The sequence below is a fragment of the Cryptomeria japonica genome, chromosome 4 (assembly GCF_030272615.1).
Source record: "Cryptomeria japonica chromosome 4, Sugi_1.0, whole genome shotgun sequence".
Classification (NCBI taxonomy): domain Eukaryota; kingdom Viridiplantae; phylum Streptophyta; class Pinopsida; order Cupressales; family Cupressaceae; genus Cryptomeria; species Cryptomeria japonica.
This window is the reverse complement of record NC_081408.1, coordinates 596,301,788-596,325,221: the sequence shown is the minus strand read 5'-3', so window position 1 is coordinate 596,325,221 and position 23,434 is coordinate 596,301,788. Positions and strand designations below refer to the sequence as shown.

At 33.5% G+C, this 23,434-nt stretch overlaps 1 protein-coding gene across 1 annotated transcript; it reads left to right on the top strand.

Moving 5' to 3' along the window:
* Positions 1-557: 557 nt before the first annotated feature.
* On the top strand, positions 558-6,783 carry LOC131042957 ((R)-mandelonitrile lyase-like). The gene is made up of 5 exons (XM_059219298.1): positions 558-668; positions 1,753-1,972; positions 2,489-3,148; positions 5,590-6,430; positions 6,520-6,783. The coding sequence occupies exons 1-5, from the start codon at positions 558-560 to the stop codon at positions 6,563-6,565; spliced, it is 1,878 nt and encodes a 625-aa protein (XP_059075281.1). The 3' UTR covers positions 6,566-6,783.
* Positions 6,784-23,434: the final 16,651 nt, after the last annotated feature.

Below are 23,434 nucleotides of genomic sequence, written 5' to 3'. Positions count from 1 at the left end.
GTATAAATAGTAATTGAAGTTAATTTTGTCCCTTTTGACAATTAGACTATTGGGTTACTATTTCTTTGTGTTGCTATTATGATTTTATGGAGACACATTTTTTAATATTATTTTGATATAATTTTAAAATTGTGGTTAGTTTTCAACAATTATTATGTTGGAACTATTGTTAATATTTTTAAATCTAGACAACTATTGCATAACCCTTTTGCAATGATTTTCTCATTTGATTAGATTTTTATATTAGAAGGTTTGATAACATTCGTATAATTTAACTATAATGCATGTGACACAAGATGCATGAACTATTTTAGGATATGATTCATGAATTTTTCATATACATTTTCTTTCCTTTTCAACATACTCTATTTTATGTTCATAAAAAATATATATATATGAAGATTAGATAGGAAGTGAAGATAAAAGAAAAATAGTCTGTCTATCAATTAACAATATTATTTTCAAAATGGATCTAGCTTCTTTGAGCTTTCTCTTCAAGAAACCATCATCTTCTTTGACCAAGACTTGCATCCTTGAGGCAAATGCAGTGTTTAGTAATGGAGGAATGCTTTGTAAGGGCTTATTTTGTAACAAGACCCATGCTAGCAGTCAACTTTATATACTTTCATGTCGAGTTTTTGTTTCTAATGGTTGCAAAGGGCTTGAAGGTATAATTGAGTTTTTTTTATAGAGAATTTTAGCAATCTCATTAGAGATGCATTGAATATAAAGAAGGGAGGATGACACAACAAACTCCAACTCAAATTTGATTGATTGAAGTCTTTGCATTCAACAAAATTTATAACTAATAAATCATTTGTAAACCATTTAACTTTACCAATGAACAAAATACCAATTATAAATAAAAACATTCCACTTATGAATTTCATTACGTAAGAGTTTGTGCTTGATAGTCGTGGAGAAAAGTGATAACTTTATGATTGTAAATTGTAAGTTGCCCCTGTATTGTTTCACTTTAAAGTGGTATGTTGCTATGCACATCATTATAAGACCTTGCAGATATTGTTAAACATAAATTGCTCTTCTAAGATATTTCTTGAAAGAACATCTTTTTTGTATGTTTCTTTTTTTATCAATAAATACATTTTTCCAACAAAAATTAATAAAAACATCATTTATACAAATTATTATTGAAATAATCTCATTCCTTAAAAGCCTCCTAACAATTTGCCCTACTCCTTAGGGTAATGGGACCAAGATATACAATCAATGGATGCCATCCCCAATTTTAGGAGGTGGTTGATGATGAGGACCCTTTGATTAGGGACGTCAACTTTGTCAATCACCACAGTATCATAGGACCAACCCTCTAGAATAACATACATGATTACTACCATGTTGTGTTAGGTCGGTGTATGCCCATTCTGTCGGTTTGGTGTATAGTCATATAATTATTATTTTTAATTTGTACCATGATTGTTTTGGAAATTTGTGTTCTCTTGAGAACTGTTATAAAATCTAAAAGCATTGGAAACTAATATACCTTTGGGAAAAAATGATCACATTCTTCTAACTAGGGAAACTAATATCCGTCCAATGAAATGGCAGTTAAGTGGGTTTTTCCGAAAATTTTGATGCAACAATAAAGTTGATGACTATTGACGTTCTAGATTACTGAAAGTAACTTCTTTCAACAAAATTATCACTCTTAGCCGTGAGAAATTTTAATGTCTCCATGACTTTGTTGTGGGTCCATAATGAACATTAATATTTGAATTTAATTAAACTTAGTGCGAAACAGGAACTCTGTCAATTATAAATGGCTTGAATGGGCAAGCCAATTTCAAGAAAGCGAAGGAGCTTGTTTTGTATTTTGGATCAGAGCAGAGTACACAAGAAAGAGAAGAAACTCTGAGAGTCAGAATGGAGCTTCTCCATGTCATTCCATGGCTTCTATTCTTAACCAGTTCTCACCTGTTGTCTACCATGGAGGCAGCAAAACCCACATCTGGTTCGTAAAACTTTTTAAATTTGCTGAGCAATTGTGATTCACAATTGATTAGTAAAGAAAATTTTCAGAGTTTGTGATGTTGAATGTTTTTGAAAGTTCTTGGATTTGATTGCATAAATGTTTTCATATTATGTAAATGTTCTTTCCATCCACATTTTGGATCATATTCATCGTCAAGATGAAACTAGAAAGCTGATAGTTGGTAGAGTGAATTGTTTTCTCATTAAAGAGATTTGAACTCAGCACCTCCTAGATGCCTCCATGACCATGTTTCTGTTTTTTTTTTATGTTGAATTTCTTCATTTTTTTGGATTTGATTGCGTAAATGTTCATACCATCAACATTTCAGATCATATTTAATGATTCATCATTAAGATAAAATGAACTAGACAATGATAGATATAGAATAATCCAAATATTTACTGATGAATTGATTATTTTTTACACTGAGGAGATTTGAACTGGGCACCTGTGCCTACAGAGGTTGGAGCTAATATTATGGTGAAAAATTTGCAGGTGCTCCGTCCTTTCCATACCCATTTATAACCTTGGACTTGGAGAAAGCAGCTGCAAGAAAATACGATTATATAATCGTTGGAGGAGGTACATCTGCGTGTCCTCTGGCTGCAACTCTGTCACAAAATTACACTGTTCTGGTACTGGAAAGAGGAGGATCTCCTTATGGAAATCCTGAGATTGAGAGCGGTGAATATTTTGGGAAGCCATTGATGGAAACAGATAAGTTCACTTCCATAGCTCAGGGATTTATGACTGAGGATGGAGTGCAGGTGGACAGAGCCAGAGTTTTGGGGGGTGGAACTGCTCTGAATGCTGGGTTTTACAGCAGAGCGAGCAGAACGTACATTCAACGCATGGGATGGGATGAAAAGCTGGTGAATGAATCTTTTTTGTGGGTGGAGAAAATGAATGCCTTTGAACCAGATCACCTTTCACGCTTCTCCTCTGCTCTGAAAGACGCCCTGCTGGAAGTGGGAATTCGTCCTGATAATGGGTATACTGTGGATCATGTTGAGGGCACCAAGATTAGTGCTTCCACCTTTGACAACAATGGGAAACGACATACTGCTGCAGATCTGCTCAAGAATGCAAACCCAAATAATATTGTTGTTCTGCTTAATGCCACTGCTTCCAGAATTCTCTTCAATTCTTCATCAGGTGCGTAACAGAATAGAACTCTTTTTTTTTTATTATTATTGAAAATTTGAACTCACATAATGTCTAATTTAATCTTTAAACCAAATGCTCTGTATTGGATCATGTCTTTTTTATGTTTTACTGTTTTTTTTCAGTTTGAACATGCAATTTGTTTAGTTAGAGTTGCAAATGATTGTGATGGAAAGAGATGCAGGGAAACATAATGGATGTTTAATCCAAATGTTATATCTTAGGAATTTGGGCCTTAAATTTGACGGTTAAGCCTCTCTGTCAAGCACTTCTTAAAGAATATATATATTTTGATTAGAATAATTTTACAGAAGACTAGACAATCTCTATGTAAAATACGATTTTCTAGAGTTCTCTTATAAAATTGTGTAGCATACGACTATTTGGCCGTCAAATTTAGGCGCCCTCCTTGGATGCCATATTTGCTTTTCGTGAATGATTGTGCTAGAAAGAGATGCAGGAGAACATAATGGATGTTTAATTGCCTAATTTTATACCTTATTTATACCTTATTAATGGGCCTAAATTTGTCGGTTAACCCTCTCTGTCAAGCCCTTTTAAAAAAAGTTTTATGTTTGTGTATTAGAATAATTTTACAGGAAATTAGAGAATCTGTCCAAAATGTTTGCCTTCTATGTAAAATACAATCTTCTAAAGTTTTATGATAAAAATGTGTAGAATACGACTATTTGAACGTCAAATTTAGGTCTATGCCATAGATGTTATAATTGCTTTTTTGCTAACGTTTGTAATCTTGGACACATGTTCTTGTACGAGTTCCAAGACTGGAGAAAATAATTGGCATCATGATTTCTTTATGGGAGGCTACGTTGTGTTAAAAAAATTGGATTTATGGACTTGATTTCTGATAGACCTTATAATTTCATTTACTTTTTCCTCTTCTCAAAAAGCTTTAGGAAAAAATCTTACCTTTTTTATTTTCTGAATTGTTAAAATTATTTAAAATAAAGTTTAATGGTTTTAAATGGGTCTATTAGAGACTGAAGTCTTGATAAGTGAGAGAAGTTTACATTAGAAGGGATGAGGTCCAAATTTGAAACCTCGACTTTTGGCTCTTAGTTGAAATGACATAATGGATACCCTTCAGTCTTTGTTATTTAGTCAAAAAAATTTAAACAATTTTTTTTGTTTAATGGAGGATTTTTCAAATTTGACAAAATGGATACCCCTCAATCCTTAGCTCTTAGCCAAAATGACCAAATGAATACCCTAAATCTTTGCTTCTTAGCCAAAAAAGTTGAAGATTAAAGATTCAGCTCCTAAAAAAAACTGAAGTTTAAAGATTCGGCTCTTAAATTTTATTTTTTTCAATAGAGGGTAGAATGGATACCCCTCAATCTTTGGCTCTTAGGCAAAATGACAGAATGAATATTCCTCAATCCTTGCTTCTTAATTGGAAAAGTTAAGTCTCAAGGCTCAATCCTTACTTCTTAGTCGGAAAAGTTTAAGTCTTAAGACTCATGCTCCCATTTCAGCACAATTGCGACTCATCCCTTATGACATCTCTTATAATATCACCATTCTTGAGAGCAGGACTGAAACCAAGGCCTGCATGTGCAACCCAGTACCCACAACAAGAACAAGTGGAGAACCATGGCAGGGATAAAATTCTGTGAATCGGCTTAGTTTAAATTATAAGTCTGTCAGTGCGGACCGATGCAGAGGCAACTAGCAGCAGATAGTGCGCTATAGATGCCAAAAATGGCGATTATTCGTGAAGCCCACAAGAGAGCAGTGTGGACCAGTATGAGCCAAAATGATATTTAAGTACTTTATAGGTTGTCATGCCAAACCAAACACAGTATCTGCCATCGCACTAATGCCTGCAAATTTTAGTGAAGCGTACACGTAACATCAGCACCGTCTCATCAAGTTTTAGAAATCAAAACAAAATCAGATTGTGCAAGAGTACGTCTGCTTTAGGACACAGTCACCATGAACATGGACGATCATTTGATCAAGATTCAAGCTTTTTTTTGTAAGAGATTGTTTTAAAAGTAATGAAATTGATAGATAAGTTGTCAATTTCCCATCTCCTGAAATCGCGCATGGGTGATAATCATCTTGGGCATGTGAAGGATTCACACAAACAGGAACAAAAAGTTTTTCTTTGAAAGTTGGGAAATTATGTTAGAAATCATGTGAAGTCACCGTTGGGTGGTCATATGAAATAAATGGTAGTTGACCCACCACGTCGAAAGAAGAAAAAACTGTCTTCATCTTCCATTCAAAACCATTAGCTTTTAGGTGGGAGCCCACATGGCTCTTCCTTAATGTACTGCAATTAATAGAATTAACAAGTGTAAAGTATCTTTAGTTCACTTGCAAATGCTTTTTTCGTATTGATGATTGTGTTTTTAATTGAAATGGACCTACATTTTGATATTTGTTCTCACATTTCGTTGATGCAGGAAAGTTGAAGGCTCAAGGGGTAGAATTCATGAACTCCGTCAGTGGCGGTTCTTACCAAGCATTAATTGATGAGTCATCATGTTGTAGTGAAGTAATTTTGTCAGCAGGAAGTATAGGAAGTCCTCAACTCTTGCTCTTAAGTGGAATAGGCCCCTCCAGAGATCTTAGAAAGATAAATATACCCGTCCTCAAACATGTGCCTTCAGTAGGACAAGGGATCCAAGATAACCCTCGTGCAACGATAATACTGCAATCCCCTATACCATTGAATACTTCTAGTATACAAGTAGTGGGAATTATGAACAGTTCTGCAAACTACATATTTTCTAGTAGCTTTGTGCAACAAACCCCCTCAAATGGCTCTGGTGTCATAAATTCATATGGTGGAGTAATCTTTGAGAAACTAGCTTACCCTTTATCAAGGGGAAGCCTAAGTCTAATTAGCAAGGATCCTAGAGAAAACCCTTCTGTTCGCTATAACTATTATTCTAACCCTCAAGATCTGCAAAAATGTGTGCAAGGGGTCAAGGTAATAGCTGGCATTTGTGAAACAAATTCTATGAAGAATTTTGCTTATAATGACAAGTCCAGTGGCACAAGTGGGCTACGTTTCACTGGGCCATCTTTGCCTAAGAATAAATCTGACGAGGTAGCCTTGGGCAAGTTTTGCATGGAAAACATCAACACCATGTGGCATTTTCATGGAGGATGTGATATTGGTTCCGTGATTGACAAGAGGTATAGGCTCAAAGGTGTTGATGCTCTAAGAGTTGTTGATGGTTCCACTTTCAGGGATGGCCCTGGTACTAATCCACAAGCAACCACTATGATGCTTGGAAGGTATAGTGAATTGAAAAAGCTAATTGTTTTTTATTTCAATTATTTAGCTGTTATTAGTTAGATTATTGATGGAGCATGTAAAATCACAGGTATGTGGGAGTGAAGATTCTACGAGAGCGTGGGGCTTCTACATGAGTCAAGGAGAAATTTCCAGTGTTCATGCCTTAAATCTTTTTTTTTTATTGAAGTGTTCAATATTACATATTGGGTGTATTTTGACACATGATTAAGATATTAGTCAATGAATATATTATGAGGAATGATGTATAGAGGTTGGAAGTACTTGAAACAACCCAATATAGTAGATTAGTGTTGTAATGGAGGTTTTTAATATATTATTGGTGGTTTCTCTAGATTCAAGACACATGTTTTCATTTACTTTTAATGTGAATATAATAACTATTTTTACTTTTAAAATAAAGTTGAAAGGTGTTTATTTAATTAAAGATTCCTTGCATAGTACAAATTTATGTTTTATTTTTTTTCTGTTTTAATATCATGTAAATTGTAGGGAGTTTATTGAATGATTTAGATTTATTTTTTTAACAAAATGGTACATATATTTGATACAAAGTTGTGTCCTTTGTGGTTTAATAAAAATATTTATAATAAATTTTCCAACTCAAATATGCAAGTTACTCTAGCGAACTAAAACATTTTACAACTAATGGATCTAAAGTGTTTAATCCTAATTGAATTAAACCTAGATTAGATAAACTGAGATTGAAACAAATGGTTATCTTAGTAATTGAAATGATCAAGAAAGAAATAGAAAGATTATTTGGTTTATGGCATGATGTCTTTAACCTCTTTTGTTGCTTGAGGTGTTGCAACAAAAATAGAAATTGAAATCTAGTACTAAGATAAAGATATGCAGTGAGTGAAATTGTCTTAAATTTTTGTATGCTTCTAACTAGGTCATTCCTATGCTTTTAGTCTTTATACACTTTGCTCCAAAAAAGATTACTTATAGACTTATATTTTATTCTAAAATCTATTAAACTACATCGATACTTACATTTGGGAAATTGGTGGTGCTAGAAAAGCACCTTTGGGGCTCTACAATAGATGCAGAGAAACCCCTTTGATTTCCTTGTTATTATAGTAGTTAAATGCCATGGTCAATGTAATAAGATTAAAAAGCATGCCAAGTAGTGAATATAAATATTGATGCAACTAAGATTTAGTTTTTTTCACTATTGAATTCTTTAAATGTATATACTCTATAATATTTGCCAATTTAAAATGAGGAAGAACCCATAAAAATTGAAATAGAACCATTCTATATTAATGGTTTTAACATATCAAAGTGGTAGATTTAGATTCAAGGTGATCTAGTAAGTGAAAAAATTAAACTAAGTGTTAATGCATGATAGCCTCGATAAGATAAATGATTGAATGAGAGATAAATGAAGTCTCTCATTCAAACATTTATTATCGTGAGGGGGCACGATCAAGTGATGTTTTGATCGACCATGTCCAAAAGACATGGCCGGTCAAGGCATCGCTTGACCATACCTAGCCCACTACATATACCAAATGAAATGTGTGAGAATGTACATTGAAATAAAAATGCTCCTCCTCTCCTGCAACATAAAAGAAGACAATCAGATTTATACAACAATTCAATGATAGATAATACATAGAAGAAGATAAATTTTAATTCTGATCCACAAAATTAACACTAAGTGCTAAGATAATGGATTAATGACTTCCACATAAAGTGGCATAAGATGAAGGTGTGATATATCATAATCTATATACATTATTTATTACATTTCCTCCACTTTGATGTACATGTGAATGCATATGACCATGCATGACGAAATAGATAGTCATAAAAAAGAGGAATTCTTAGATTTTGGAATACAAGCTTTTGAAATAAGTGTGTGCTTCCCTTATGCTAAATATGCATTAATTTTTCATTGTTTTTTTCATCTTAAGTAAGGAAAAGAAATCACAGATAAAAAATTGTGCATAAACTAAGAATATAATAAGAAGAAAATTTGCCTCTTGAATTGTGTGCATTATAAAATATTTCCCTCAAATCAAGGAGAAAATAAATAAAATAAAATAAAATTAAAGCTATGACTAAAAATAAAGGAATGTTAAAAGTAAATGAAGATAAATATAGAGAGCACAAATACTTTTTGTAAACTAACTTATGTGTGCAATCAATGCATACATGAAATATTCCCTAAATTCTCTACCAATGAGAATAAGTATGAGTGTGTAGAACTTACCAAAAAAAATGTTAGCATACCCCACAAGGCACAAGATCAAACAAAATAATTTAAATAACACAAGCATAACATATGTAAGTATAGTACTATAACATATAATAACAAAGTGATAAACATAAAAAAAAATGCTAATCAATAATATTGGCATAATTAGGTAGTAGTGGATCAATCTCAATAGGGATAAAATATGTCATATAAATATTAAATGACCCCATATATAGCTATCTTCTATAATTCCATGGTGTACATGTGATAATGTTGATGACATATGATCATAAAGAACCTCATTATGGACAATTAATTCCTCATATAAAATTGGGTGCTAAATTTTCACTTTATTAATGATATTCTCCAATATTAAGATAAAAACTTTTTCCCATGTGAAGCCCCACATTAAATATTTGCCAATGTTATATACAACACATAAAGTGGCCTCAAGAATGTTAATTCCTATTAATGTGTGTATCCCTAGGTCCCCTAGGTGCACCATAAAATAATAATAATAAATTAAACAAAATAACATTATGCAAGGTGATATAACTATTGGAGATTGTTGGATATTGTTGGTCATCGCTACTGCTGGGATATGTTGTTGTCATTGATGTCAACATATTCTTGCGATTTATTCTGGTGTGATTGGGAAGATTTTATGATCCAGTTTTGTAGTATTGGTTTTGTTGATCGTTGTTTTGCAGAGGTTGATATTTCCTCCGGTATATTCCAGTGTGAACAGATCTGGTGTTGAGACTTTGGGATATTGTTTTGGTTCGTCTTGTGTATCTTCATTTCAGATGGTTCATGATTTGGTGCTCTGCAAGTTACCTTTCTTCGTGACAGTTGCTGATTGGTTGTGTTCTTGAGCTTCTAGACGTTGACAGATGAATATTTGAAAAGTGGTGTTGGTACAGTTATTCTGGATGATTCTAACATGCTTGCTGGTGTTTCCTAGTCGTGTCCTATTTGTTTTGGCGATCCACATTGATTGTGTGTGCGGGTTCTTGGTGGTTTTCATCAATTGGTATTGACTTTCGTGTTATGTGGTATTTTTGGTGGTGTAGTGTGTTGCGGTTGATGTTGGCATGATTTTTGGTGGATTTGATCATTTGGGAATTTGAATTAAGTCCATGTTATGTCATGCAAATCATTATATTGGTTCGGTGGTTGATCTTTGTATCGTGTGATGTAATTTTTGTAATTAAGGGTTGAGGGTTTAGCCGACCTTGTTATCAAGTTTGAGGATTTGTATATATAAGTGAGTTATTCATGTAGTTTAGGTGTCGATGTTGTGTCTGCATTATTAGAGAGAGGTGTATGTGCGAACAAGTGATTTATATTTCAGTGTTGAGTTTGAGGTGAGATTGGTGTTGCAGGGCAAACATTTGTGCTTAACCGGAACTGTAATCAGACATCTGGAGAAGCTATTCTTTCAATTCACTTCTTCTGGATTGTAGTCTGAATCTTATTGTTTGTTAGTCAGACTTCCCTGAGGGTTGTAGCCTTCTAGGAAAATATGTTTAGAGCAGTGAGCTCTAGGGAGTATGTCTGAATGCATGTGTATTCCCCATTGTAACATTTTCACATACTACTGCAGAGTATCATCTTACTATGGGTAGGTACCTTCCCACCATGGTTTTTCCCTTAACCGGTTTTTCCATGTCAAAAATCTTTGTGTTGTGTGTTGTGTTGTTAATTTGCTTATCTGTTTATTGTTGTAGTTTGTTAGATCTATTATTGTGCTTAAATTTTTATATTCTGGTGAATAATGATTCACCGCGCCCCCCTCTCTCAGTATTCCTTCTTGGTTGCTGCTAACAATTGGTATTAGAGGTAGATTCTTTGGTAGAAGCTTAATTGCTTGCGGTGATTTGGGATGGTAGCTCAAGGTATTCTCTTTAAGAAGGACAGTCTGAGGTTTGATGGACGCAACTATACTATATGGAAGAACTGGATGGAGGTGCATTTGAAATGTCTTGGAGAAGATTACTAGAAGATTACAAAGAATCCCTATGTCGTTTGTCAGAATGGACCATCTACTCCAGATGAGGTTAAGGAAGCAAAATATATCAAAGCGAAGGAAGCATTGCTTAGTGCCCTAACTGATTCAAAGATGACAAATGTTATGGGACTTCAGACTGCACATGAGATCTAGGAGAAGCTTGAGATCCTATATGAAGGTGACAAATAGGTGAAAGTTGCTAAGTTGCAGAGCTTGAAAGGGAAATATGAGGCATTGAAGATGGGAGATGATGAAAACATACATTATTTTATGGTTAAGGTGAATGACCTTGTCCTAGGTATCAAATGTGCTAGTGGAAGCATTGAAGAAGATGATATTGTTGCTAAAGTGCTAAGATCTTTGTCTTCTTCTTATAAACATAAGGTTGATGCTATTGATGGGATCTGATGTGTGACTATAGTGACAAGAGATGTGTTGGTTGGAAAGCTTGCTGCATTTGAGCTGAGTGAGTTTGGAGAATCACATGGAAAGTCTAAGACAACATTTAGAGCATCTACATCTGTATTCGGTAAGCAAAAGTATGATCCTGATGAGTGCAGAATATCCAGATTTGAGAGAGAAAGAGAGAAAAGAGATTGAAGAGAAAGAAAGAGAGCTTGATGAACTTGAAGAATTGATTGCCCAAAGATTGCCTAAAGGTATCGATAAGTATGATAGAAATTTTCCTTTGAAATGTTTCTCTTGTAATAAGATAGGACATTTTGGTTCTAGATGCCCAGAGAGAGTGGCTAAGTATGACATGCATGATAAGTTTGATAAGCATGATAGGAATGATAGATATGAGAAGCATGAGAAGTATGATAAGCCTTATAAGTCTAACCGAAAGTTTAGGAACCGGAAGAATTTTTATTATGCTACAGATGAAGGTGTTATAGATGATGAATCAGAAGGAGATGAATTTGTATTTATTGCCATTAAAGAAGATAGACTTGTACCTATTGATTCCACTAATTGTTCTATTGAGGAGAAAGCTTCGGCTGCTAAGGTAGAAGAAAAGGATGAATGGGTGATTGACAACGGTTGTTCACATCCTATGAGTGGTGATAAAGGAAAATTTGTAAGCATGTAAAGGTATGATGGTGTAATAGTTAGATTTGGAGATGACAAAGCCTGTGTAATCCATGGGAGAGGTTCTATTTCTCTTTATGGTAAACATAACACTGATGATGTCTTGTATGTTGAAGGTTTGAAGCATAATATTTTGAGTGTTGGTTAGATGGTTGATAAGGGTTATGATCTACAATTCAAGGATGGTAAATACAAGATCTTAAATGCCTCTGGTATAGAGATTCAATCTAGGACTAAGACTGAAGATAACATTTTTCATTTGAATGCTGGTGAGAAAAGTTGCTTGATTGCCAAGATAGATGAGAGTTGATTGTGGCATACGAGGATGTGTCATGTAAACTTTGATTCAATGATTAAGATTTGTTCTACACAAGCTGTTAGAGATCGGCCTAAGATTGTTAAGCCTACTAATCCGATATGTAAGGAATGTTAGTTGGGTAAGCAAACACAAATTTCTTTCAAGATCAAAGAGTATACATTTGATGGAATGCTAGATCTTGTGCATACTGACCTATGTGGACCTACAAATGTTAGAATTGTGCAAGGTGATAGATATTTTATGTTGTTAGTTGATGATTATTGCAGGATGATGTGGGTTGTCTTTTTGAAGGAGAAATTAGAAGCATTGGACAAATTCAAGATATTCAAAGCAAAGGTGGAAACTAAGTCTGGATTGAAGGTGAAATGTTTGAGATCTGATAGAGGTGAAGAATTATGTTTTGGTGAGTTCAACTCATTTTGTGAGATGCATGGAATTGGAAGACAATTATATGCTCCTAGAACCCCTCAGCAAAATGGAGTTGTTTTGAGGAAGAACATAACTATTTTGGATGCTGCAAGGACCATGCTGATTGAAGGAAATGTGTCGAAGATCTACTGGAGAGAAGCCATAAGAATTGTTGTTTACACATTCAACAAAGTTCACATCAAAGGTGATATCGGTAAGACTCCTTATGAGCTTTGGTTTGGTCATGTTCCTACTGTAAGATATTTCAGAGTATAAAAAATGTTATATCAAGAGAGATGATGATATAGAAAAGTTTGATGCTAGAAGTGATGAAGGTGTTTTCTTGGGATATTCAACAAAGAGAAAAGCCTATAGATGCTACAATAAGAGATTGAGAAAGATAGTTGAAAGTGCAAATGTGAAGGTGGATGAAAACCTTGGGAAGGAGATCAGAGCATACGGTTATGATGATGGTCAACATGTTGTTTTGGCTCCTATTCAGCCTGAAGAACCTAAGTAGAATGATCTGGTAGAGATTGTTAATCCAGATGCTACTGCTACCGGTGAAGAAGTGCACTCCAAGGTATGTAAATTTGAATCATTTTGAAAAATCAGATTATTGGTGATAAGAATAAAGGTGTGATGACTAGAAGAAGGTTAGCTGCTAAAGAAGTATGTTTGATTTCTAAAGTTGAACCTAAAGATGTTGCTGAAGCCTGTAAAGATGAAAACTGGATGAGAGCTATGGAAGAAGAACTAGATCAGATTAAAAAGAATAACACCTGGGAACTTGTCCCTAGACCTAAGGATAAGAATGTGATGCAGTAGCATCCCCAGTTCATAGCAATCTTGCATCAACCAAAAATATTTTCTTTTCTGTTTGCAGTTTCAACATTTCTTTCCGTGTGTCCTGATTTGGCTCATCGGATCTTGTGGAGTTGGATTTTATTTGAAGACTTGATCATCTTCCTTATTCCCAAACTGCGGAGCATTTGGATCTTTTTTTGGGAAGTTATTGCTATCGGTTTTCATGACAGTTTCTTGTTACTAGTTGACAATTTCCTGTTACTGGTTGCCTGGACCTATTTGCATTTGTGATCTACCAGATCCCTTTCGTAGCTTGTGGGGCCCTAAGCATTGATTCTAACGTTTCTTGGCGTGTGGATGACCTTTTCCCATGATCTACACTTCATCCTTTGGATTTTTTGGAGGAATCTCTTGGCAGAGGCAAACCTTGTTTGTTTTACATGTTAGGTCTTTTTCTACGGGTTTTGATCCCTTTTTGGGCTGACTAGATCCCCTTGGATCGTATATATCATTATAATTAAGAATTAGAATGTAATGAAGTAGCTAGACTGAGCGTAGAAGATAGATCTTAAGATTGAAGGTTCTGGTTGTGACCTATTCTGTACTTTGAGCATGTTTTAGCAGGCCTGTGAGCCAGTTTATGTAACCCGGTTGTTACTGGTTGGTTGTAATCAGTTTTCATGAAATAAAACAATTTGTTATGCATTGCCTCCATCATATCTTTGTGTTTCCATTGTGTTTACTCTTTCTGACTGGTCCATATTGATCTCTTTGAGGTCCCTCCTAACTAGTGACTGCTTCAAGTGGTATTAGAGTGAGTTTTTGTTTCGGAGATTGCGTTGTCCTAAGAATTTTTATTGTAGGGTGGCAGATTGTGGATCCAACTTGCAGTTGCAGAGGACTGGCATAAACGATGGCGCAAAGAGGAACTAGGAATGATGGAGCACATGGGAATGCAGACCCTGTTGTGATGGAAATTTTGCGAGGGATAGAAGCCCGGTTGGAAGCTGTGGAGACATCCCAGAGAAGAGGTCAACACATCGGAGATGTAAGTGAAGATGAAGGAGAAGAAGCCTTGATAGAACAAGTAAGCCCACCAGCGGTTGATCCAGATGAGGAAAGGTTTTTGAGGGTTTTGAGTAGGGCGAATACTAAACCTCATTTTACCCCACCTGAATATGACGGAAAGTTGGATTCAGATGAATTGATGGATTGGATCTCAGAGATGGAGAAATATTTTGATTTTGAAAACACTGCAGAAGAAAGGAAGGTGAAATATGGTTGTACCCTATGTAAAGGTCGTGCATCTCTTTGGTGGGAACATTTGCAGGTTGATAGACAAAGGAGAGGTAAAGAGAAGATCAAGACATGGGATCAGATGATTGCTAAGTTGAAATCAAAATTTATGCTAGCTAATTATCAAGTGAATCTGTTCTGTAAGTTGCAGAATTTGAGACAGAAGGAATCTAGTGTGAAGGAATACACGGAAGCATTTTACAAGGGGTGAACTCACAATAATGGTTCCCACTTTTTTGCCACTTTTGACACTGAGATGTACATTTTTAAAATAATCTTCAACTTCCGAGAACTATAACTTTTAAACTATTAAAAATTTGAAGATGATGTAAATTAGTGATTTCTAGCATTTTGTTTGTAGATTCTATATACATTTTTTTCAAATTTTTTTGAAGGATTTTTAAAAAAAATTTCCATCTCCCTCGAAAAGTAGTTTTTTACAACAAACTACATTTTTTAAGAGTGAAGTGCCTCCTGAAACGCATAACTTTTTTTCTATAAATGATAAAAACTCAATTCTTTTGAATTTTGGTTTGTAACATCAATATCCAGGGCTTGCATTTGGTTTATAGTGATATGTTCAATATTTTTCATTTTATAAAGTTTTGAAGTCCAACTAGTCATAATTCAAACATAGGTTTACGTTTGAACACATAACTTGTTCTATATAAATCGAAATTCAATTTTAGTTTTTTTTGTTAGAAAGAAGACATCAATACCAGGGGCTTAGATATTTTTCAGAATTTTTTTGAATTAGTTTCTTATTTTTCCCAAGGCGTTGAACAGAGAAGTTCATGTTCGATGAAAAACCAATTTTCCATAAAATTAAAAAAACAAGAACATAATAAATTCAAAATATAACAAAATTATACTCGTTAGAAAGCTTGCTTCGAGTACTACTATCTAATATTTTTGGGTTATCAAGATTATTTCATTCGTGTATTGATCCAGAGCTCCGAAGTCATTAATTCTTCAGAACTCTGAAATTTTTTGGGAGAAACCCCTAGTTTGCGGTTTCGAATGAACACAAGTTCGAGCGAATTGGGTTCACTCGAACCCAAAATGGTTCGAGCGAACCCCCATTTGCTCGAACCAATGAGCTCGATTTTGGCACGCACATTTTTGTAACTGCCATGTTCGAGTGAACCCAACAATTTTTAATTGTCGGCTTTCGTTCGAACTCTGGCCAACGCATTTTTTTATTTTTTTTTTCATTTGTGGAATCGTATAAATATCCATAATTTTTTTTTGTTTTTTATCACCCAAATGATTAAAATAATTTGCATTTTTGGATGAAAGAAGACATTCGAAAATTATTTTGAAGGCAATAATTTGAAGGTTTTTTGTAAAAGCATGGGAAACAAGAAGAGAAGGCAAAATAAGACTTCAAGGAATTATTCTCTCGAAACGGAAGAAAGATATCGAGAACAAAGAAGACAAAGATATCATGATGCAAGTATGTATTTTTAATTTAATATGTATTACGTATCAATTAATTAGAATTCAATATTTTTTATCTAATACTTTTAATAGGATTAAAAATAACTTTGTTTTAATTGGAAAGCATAATTAATTTGAGATAATACATGTGTATTTGCAAATTTCAAATTCCATCAACTTGCTTGTTGTGTAATTGTATTTTTCTCCTATATAATTAAGTTCATTTATAATAGATAAGACCTATTAAGTCATAAAATTCATAAGACAGGTATTATGTCATAATTTCTAGGTTCTAAATTATATATATTGAATATTTAATCTACATGTACAAGTAATTTCATGTGATAGGTCCTTTAATATCACATAATATATATCTGTCTTAAGGGTAGTTAAGTATATTAATTGTGAAATGCTTTTTCAAATGTGGTCATATTGATTTTAATAATAAGGCCTATTAGGACTATTACATTGATTATAGGTCTTAAATGTGACATAACTTTATAACCTATTAAACATGTTGAATAATTTAGGTGAACTATTTATATTCAACTTCACATACATGTAAAAACATTTCAGATTAGGAGGTCTATTATGCAATAATAGGTCTTAAATATAAACACATGTGACAAATTATAGTCCACTTACATTATGGTCCATAACAAATTAATATGAGGTCACCTAAGTTATCGTATGCATGCATCAAAATATTTGTACTTTTAATTTTCAAAATTGGAATTTCTAATTTATCAAAATTTTATTTTATGTGTTAAATTAGTGCTCAAAATTAGAGATTGAACTTTAATCCTAACCTGAGAACAAATTGAACTTTAAACCTAAACATGTAATTTAATTAGAGTTATAAGTTCAATAAGGTCCTGAAAGTAATTAAATTTAATAAACCAAATTGAATGGGCTAATTTTAACATGTAAAACTTTAAGCCAAATTCATCCCTATTCTTAATCCTAATTGAATAATCTCTGATTAATTCAAGAACCTTACACAAACTCTTAAATTATGTGTAGAACGGGCAAACGAACCTGTTGAAGAACACAATATAGTTGATAAACATAGGGAGGAGATTGTCCAAGTTGAACCAATGGAGACCTTTGAAGGAGAGGGGTCAGGATCCTTACCTCCTACCACTGATATGGATGAGCATATTGTGGATCTAGCTAAACAGGTGAAGAGAAATATTTCTTATAAAAATTTAGATCATTTACTTGAAATGGATGTGGATGAGTTGAAACATCTCAGTGAAGAACCTAGACATACTAAAAGGAGGTCAATGAATAAAAGTGGAAAAGAAATAATGTCGCATTTCAAAAATCTTGATACTACACTAGAAAAAGCTCAATTGTTATCAATTGTACTTACTCATAAAGACTTAATAGATCCAATGAAATTGTTGGGTATAGATACAACAAGTCAAAAGAGGAAATCTTCTCAGCTACAAAAATCTATTGTTGATAATGTTAAGAAAGGTTTGGTGAACATTGGTAAAAAATCTCGAAAACTAGATAAGACCATTTCAAGAAGAGTGATGTTGACATCTTTAGTAAATGAAAGACTGCCTCAAAAAAGACAAATCTCTTCACTGTCATCTGAGTTTGGTTTTAGTAGAAGGACAATATCTAAATATGTTAAAAGGAGAAAGATTTTGGATGATACTACCTCAGAAGGGAATTGGGCAATTATGTGTAGAGCTCCTCGTTCTGATAGAATTGAAGATGTTGTTAGGAACTTTGTGACAAGTTTTTGGAATGATAATACTCCCCCTTCATCAAATAGTAGAGATGTTATCAAGCAAAGGATTGGTCCTGATCATTATGATCTCCATGTAAAACATTGGATAGACACAACAAAACATGAATTGTATGTATTGTTTACTAAAACAAACCCTCATATAAAGATTGGACAAACCATGTTTGAACGGTTAAGGCCATATTATGTGAAGTTAAACAAAGTTCGAAACTTGTTGTTGTCGTTATCACATCGAATTTGACTTGTACTATCAGGTGTTTCGAAAGATTAGAGAAGATAATGATGGTTATGAAAATGCTCCTCCTAAACGAACAAGTCAATTCATAGCATCCATCTTATGTGATAAATCAGATGATAATGCAATCGGTCAAATAAATTGCATAAGAGGAATTTGTGGAACATGCGAGGACTTGGCTAAATTGCCTTTGAGAGATGAAGATACTGACATGAGGAAGATGGTAAATTGCAAGAGTTACAAGTACCAAAAATTTGAAACAAAATTTGGAAAGGAATCTACAAGACTAGATTATGTAGAAGAGGAAATACCTATTGGAACATTTATGGAAAATTTTCGTAAGTTGATAAAACCATACATATGCCATGGTTTTTTTGCCAAGTGGCAAGTAGAACAATTTAAAAGATTAAGAGACACTTTCCCACTTGGAACTATTCTATTTGTAGTTGACTTCGCAGAGAATTACTCTTTTGCACATCAAAAAGAGATTCAATCAGAGTATTACTTTTCAAAGCAAATCACTATTTTCATGCATGTGTGTTATCGACATGCATAGATGAATTTGGATGGTGTTGATAGTACATTTGAAAATCATGTCATTAAGAAAGAGTACCACTTCTATATCAGTGATGATAAGGAGCATGACACACTTTTTGTACAACATTGTTTTAAGAAGTTTTTTGAATATTTGAAAGATAGAGGCATAACAATAGTTAAACATTTTGTTTGGTCTGATGGATGTGCGACACAATTTAAATCTTCGAGGCCATTTTATGCACTATGTAGATATCATCAAAATGACAAAATACCACATGTTTGGAGTTTTTTTGAGAGTGGTCATGGAAAGGGTGAACATGATGGTGCAGGAGCTTGTATCAAACGTGCTCTAAGAAAGCATCAAATAAAGTACACAGGAGAACGTATAGAAAATGCACATGATGTTGTTGAATGGTGTAAGAAACACTTTGAGCAACCGAATTATCCTAGGGAATCATCATCGAGAACATATAAGCCCATTCCATATAGAGTGTTTTGGGAGATAACTGGTACGTGTTCTCTTTTAGTATTTTATTTAATTTTTTTTAATTTAACAACTTGATCTACATGTACATTCTTGTACACATGTACATTTTGCAGATGTAGATAGAAAATCAATGCATGGATGCAAGAGTGTGGAGAGGACAAGATCTTTGCATTGTGTCATGAGTACAGATAATCGCCCATGGACATTATACACTAGGGATTATTCATGTTTTTGTTCTGAATGCATTTTCGAAAACTATGTTGATTGCAAGAACCAAGAGCTTGGATATGTTAGTGAATGGAAAATGGTGCCACTAGATGTTTCTGACACATACGAGGATTCAAATGAGGATGAAAACTTTGAAGACATTCCTTTGATTTCTGTTGATTACGATCATATTTCAAGATTGATTAAAAAAGGTACATACATGACGTACACATGTAAACATTTCCTTAAAAATGACATATAACTTAGAATTTATTTAACTTGTCTCAAATTGTAGGAGATATTTTTGCAGTCATAGCAGAAGATGGAAATATAGAAGGTGTTAGTTATTATTTATTGCGTTGCACAGAAGAGAGAAAGAAGTTATCAAAATCTGAGATGAGTGATGGAATGTCATTTCCCACAGGTTTGAGTTCTGATTTGAATATGTACATGTACATGTACAAATCGCTTATGTGAAATTTTTTAATTTCTTGAATGTTTCTTATATACATGTACATGCAGGATTAGTTGTAGTGCAAGGGACATATTTCAAACAAGTTAAAATTGTTCAACATGGGATTCATTTCATTGAATACCAAATTGACAACAAGGTATATCAGTATAGTCACTTGGTCATTGTTGTTGGCCTAATTCTTCAAACAGTTCCACGTCGAGGGCAGTCTCAAAAGTGGAGACTAGATAGTGAAGATCATGACAAAATATTAAGTGTTATTGAAGAGCGTTGTGAACCACTTGATGTGGTATGAACTATATATACATTTAGTAATCCACATGAATTGAATTTTAATGTAAGTTCAAGATAAATTCTAGATCTCAAGTAACTTGTTTTGAAACTAAAGGATAAATATTTTTTAAGTTTATTTATACATTATATCAAATTAGGATGTATTTAAATGTGCATGTTTAATTGTATGTAATTGTATTTGTATTTAATTAAAAAATGCATATTATTTAAATTAGAATGTAATATGTACATTTGTAAAATTGATATTTAATATGGAATTAGGACATGCACATGTTGTGAACTATTTAACTACAATATACATACCTAGAAGCTCACATACCTACAATATACATACCTAGATGTAATATACATGTACTGGATGTGAACTATTCAATACATGACCTATTGAGTTTAGTTTGTTCATTTCATACATACTCTTTTGTTTGAAAATCTTGAAACATGTATAATCATACATACTCTTTTACATTTGAAAATCATTTCATGTATAAATTAAATCTAATAGATAATCAAACATGTATAAATCTAATTAATACAATCAAGATAAATTCTAGATCTCAAGTAACTTGAACATTTGAAACTAAAGGATAAATATTTTTTAAGTTTATTTATACATTATATCAAATTAGGATGTATTTAAATGTACACATGTTTAATTGTATGTAATTGTATTTGTATTTAATTAAAAAATGCATATTTAAATTAAAATGTAATATGTACATTTGTAAAATTGATATTTAATATGGAATTAGGACATGCACATGTTGTGAACTATTTAACTACAATATACATACCTAGAAGCTCACATACCTACAATATGCATACCTAGATGTAATATACATGTATTGGATGTGAACTATTCAATACATGACCTATTAAGTTTAGTTTGTTCATTTCATACATACTCTTTTGTTTGAAAATCTTGAAACATGTATAATCATACATACTCTTTTACATTTGAAAATCATTTCATGTATAAATTAAATCTAATAGATAATCAAACATGTATAAATCTAATTAATACAATAAAGATAAATTCTAGATCTCAAGTAACTTGAACATTTGAAACTAAAGGATAAATATTTTTTAAGTTTATTTATACATTATATCAAATTAGGATGTATTTAAATGTACATACATGTTTAATTGTATGTAATTGTATTTGTATTTAATTAAAAAATGCATATTTAAATTAAAATGTAATATGTACATTTGTAAAATTGGTATTTAATATGGAATTAGGACATGTACATGATCTGTGAACTATTTAACTACAATATACATACCTAGAAGCTCACATACCTACAATGTATTGGATGTGAACTATTCAATACATGACCTATTAAGTTTTGTTTGTTCATTTCATGTATAATCTAATATAATCTAATATAATCGAACATGTATAATCTGATCAAACACAAACCAGGTATAAAGTATAATCTAAAGTCTAAACAAGTTGTTGTACATGCATGAAATATACAATCTAATCAAACATGTATTTAAATCTAATTTAATCAAACATCATGTACATAAATCTAGAATATAATCAAACATGTATAAATCTAATATAATCAAACATGTATAAAACTTATAAAGTATAATCTAAAGTCTAAACTCCATGTATAAAGTATAAAGTATAATCTAGAGTCAAACACAAACCAGGTATAAAGTATAATCTAGAATCTAAACTCCATGTATAAAGTATAAAGTATAATCTAGAGTCAAACACAAACCAGGTATAAAGTATAATCTAGAGTCTAAACTCCATGTACGTGCATGAATATATATAATATGAAAGTATATAAAAAGATAAATGTAAATGAGCTATAAAGTCTGGAGCAAATCAACAGGGATCATGTCGGCTACGAACTGAGCGACCATCTGAGGGGGAGTCCTGCAAAAGTAGAATTTATTTAAATATTAAATATAATATATCTATCTCTCTAGACGTGCATGTACATCAAATATATATACCAAAAACCATAACTAACCTGTACACTAACAGCATCTAAAGAATCTCTCCTACGCACATGCTCAGAGCTCAAGGAAGGAGTGACATGAGCTAACTGTCAATTTAAGGATTAGTCCACAATCAATTTGAATGATCTACAAATTAAAACTTAGAACTCTAGACTATTTATTAAACATGAGATCTATATATATAGATTTATCAGGTACAAATTTGCAATGTATGTATACATATCTTCTAAAATTTTAAACGCACATGTACATGTACATACCTGTGTATCACCTGGAGTAGGCTGTATAGTCTGATCCTGTCCCGTGATCATATCAACAACATCACTCGTGCCTGCATATCTCTCTCTAGCTGTACGTATCACTGAGGAGTGCAAGGGGCTAACTAGATGAGTGGGCATTGTGGATGAAGTGTGTGACTGTAGTAGCATGTCCATAAATCTAGTATGGTTCAAATCTCTCAGCTGATCCTCAAATGAGTCCAAAACCTCATCTATGATATGTACCTGATCAGCTCGTATCTCCTCCTCAAATGAATCCAACAGGCCCTCATCTGTGATATGGAGCTGATCAGCTCGTAGCTCCTCCTCTGCAGCAACAGAGTGATCTGTAGGTGGGTCAGTGCCTGGAGCATGCGTAGAGTGATGAGAATGTTGTGACTGCCTCGGGGTATGCATCGATGCCACTGTAGCCTAACCATCTCTGAGAATCTCCTCTCTAACATCACCCAATGGTATCCCAAGTCAAGATGAAATAAAACTATAAGCATGTAGTAGGTCCTTGGCTAAATACTGCGACATCTATACATGTCTACTACCTCCAACTATAGCTGCTACCTCATCTGGGGAGGGGATGCTAGCAGAAATATATCGATCATCTGAATCTGAAGCCCCCCCATGACTAGAAGATGCATGATCTATGGATGATCGTGAATGTGGTCGACTCATCATATATCTGCCCACCTTGTTAGAAGATATGGTGGCTGCTGCTGATGCAATCTGTCCAATCCTATCAATTGCTTCTCTCTGAGAAGCAATCACAACGTGATCTACTATGGGTGCCATGGCTAGGACTACTGCAGAAAATATCTGGCCAACAAGGTCCCTGTGTCTAGGCAGAGCTCTATCACGCCTACGATATGCATCTCTATCAGCAATCCTGCCCCTCCCCTATCCATAATATCCTGGAATATCAAGGTAGTTTGGTTTCATCTGACAATGAACCTCAGCAAATACCTGCTGTGCAAAGTATAATGGAATCTGGTCGTTATTAGGATAACGACCATGGGCTGCTAAGAATCGTGGGTAAATCAGTGATGCAACCTGTGGGTCGATACATCTGGTAACCTGATATCCCCTCACCTTACTCTTCTCCTGATATTGTGGGAAGCATCTCTCCTTGATGGTCTCCTTCAAGACCACCCCCACCACATCAACAA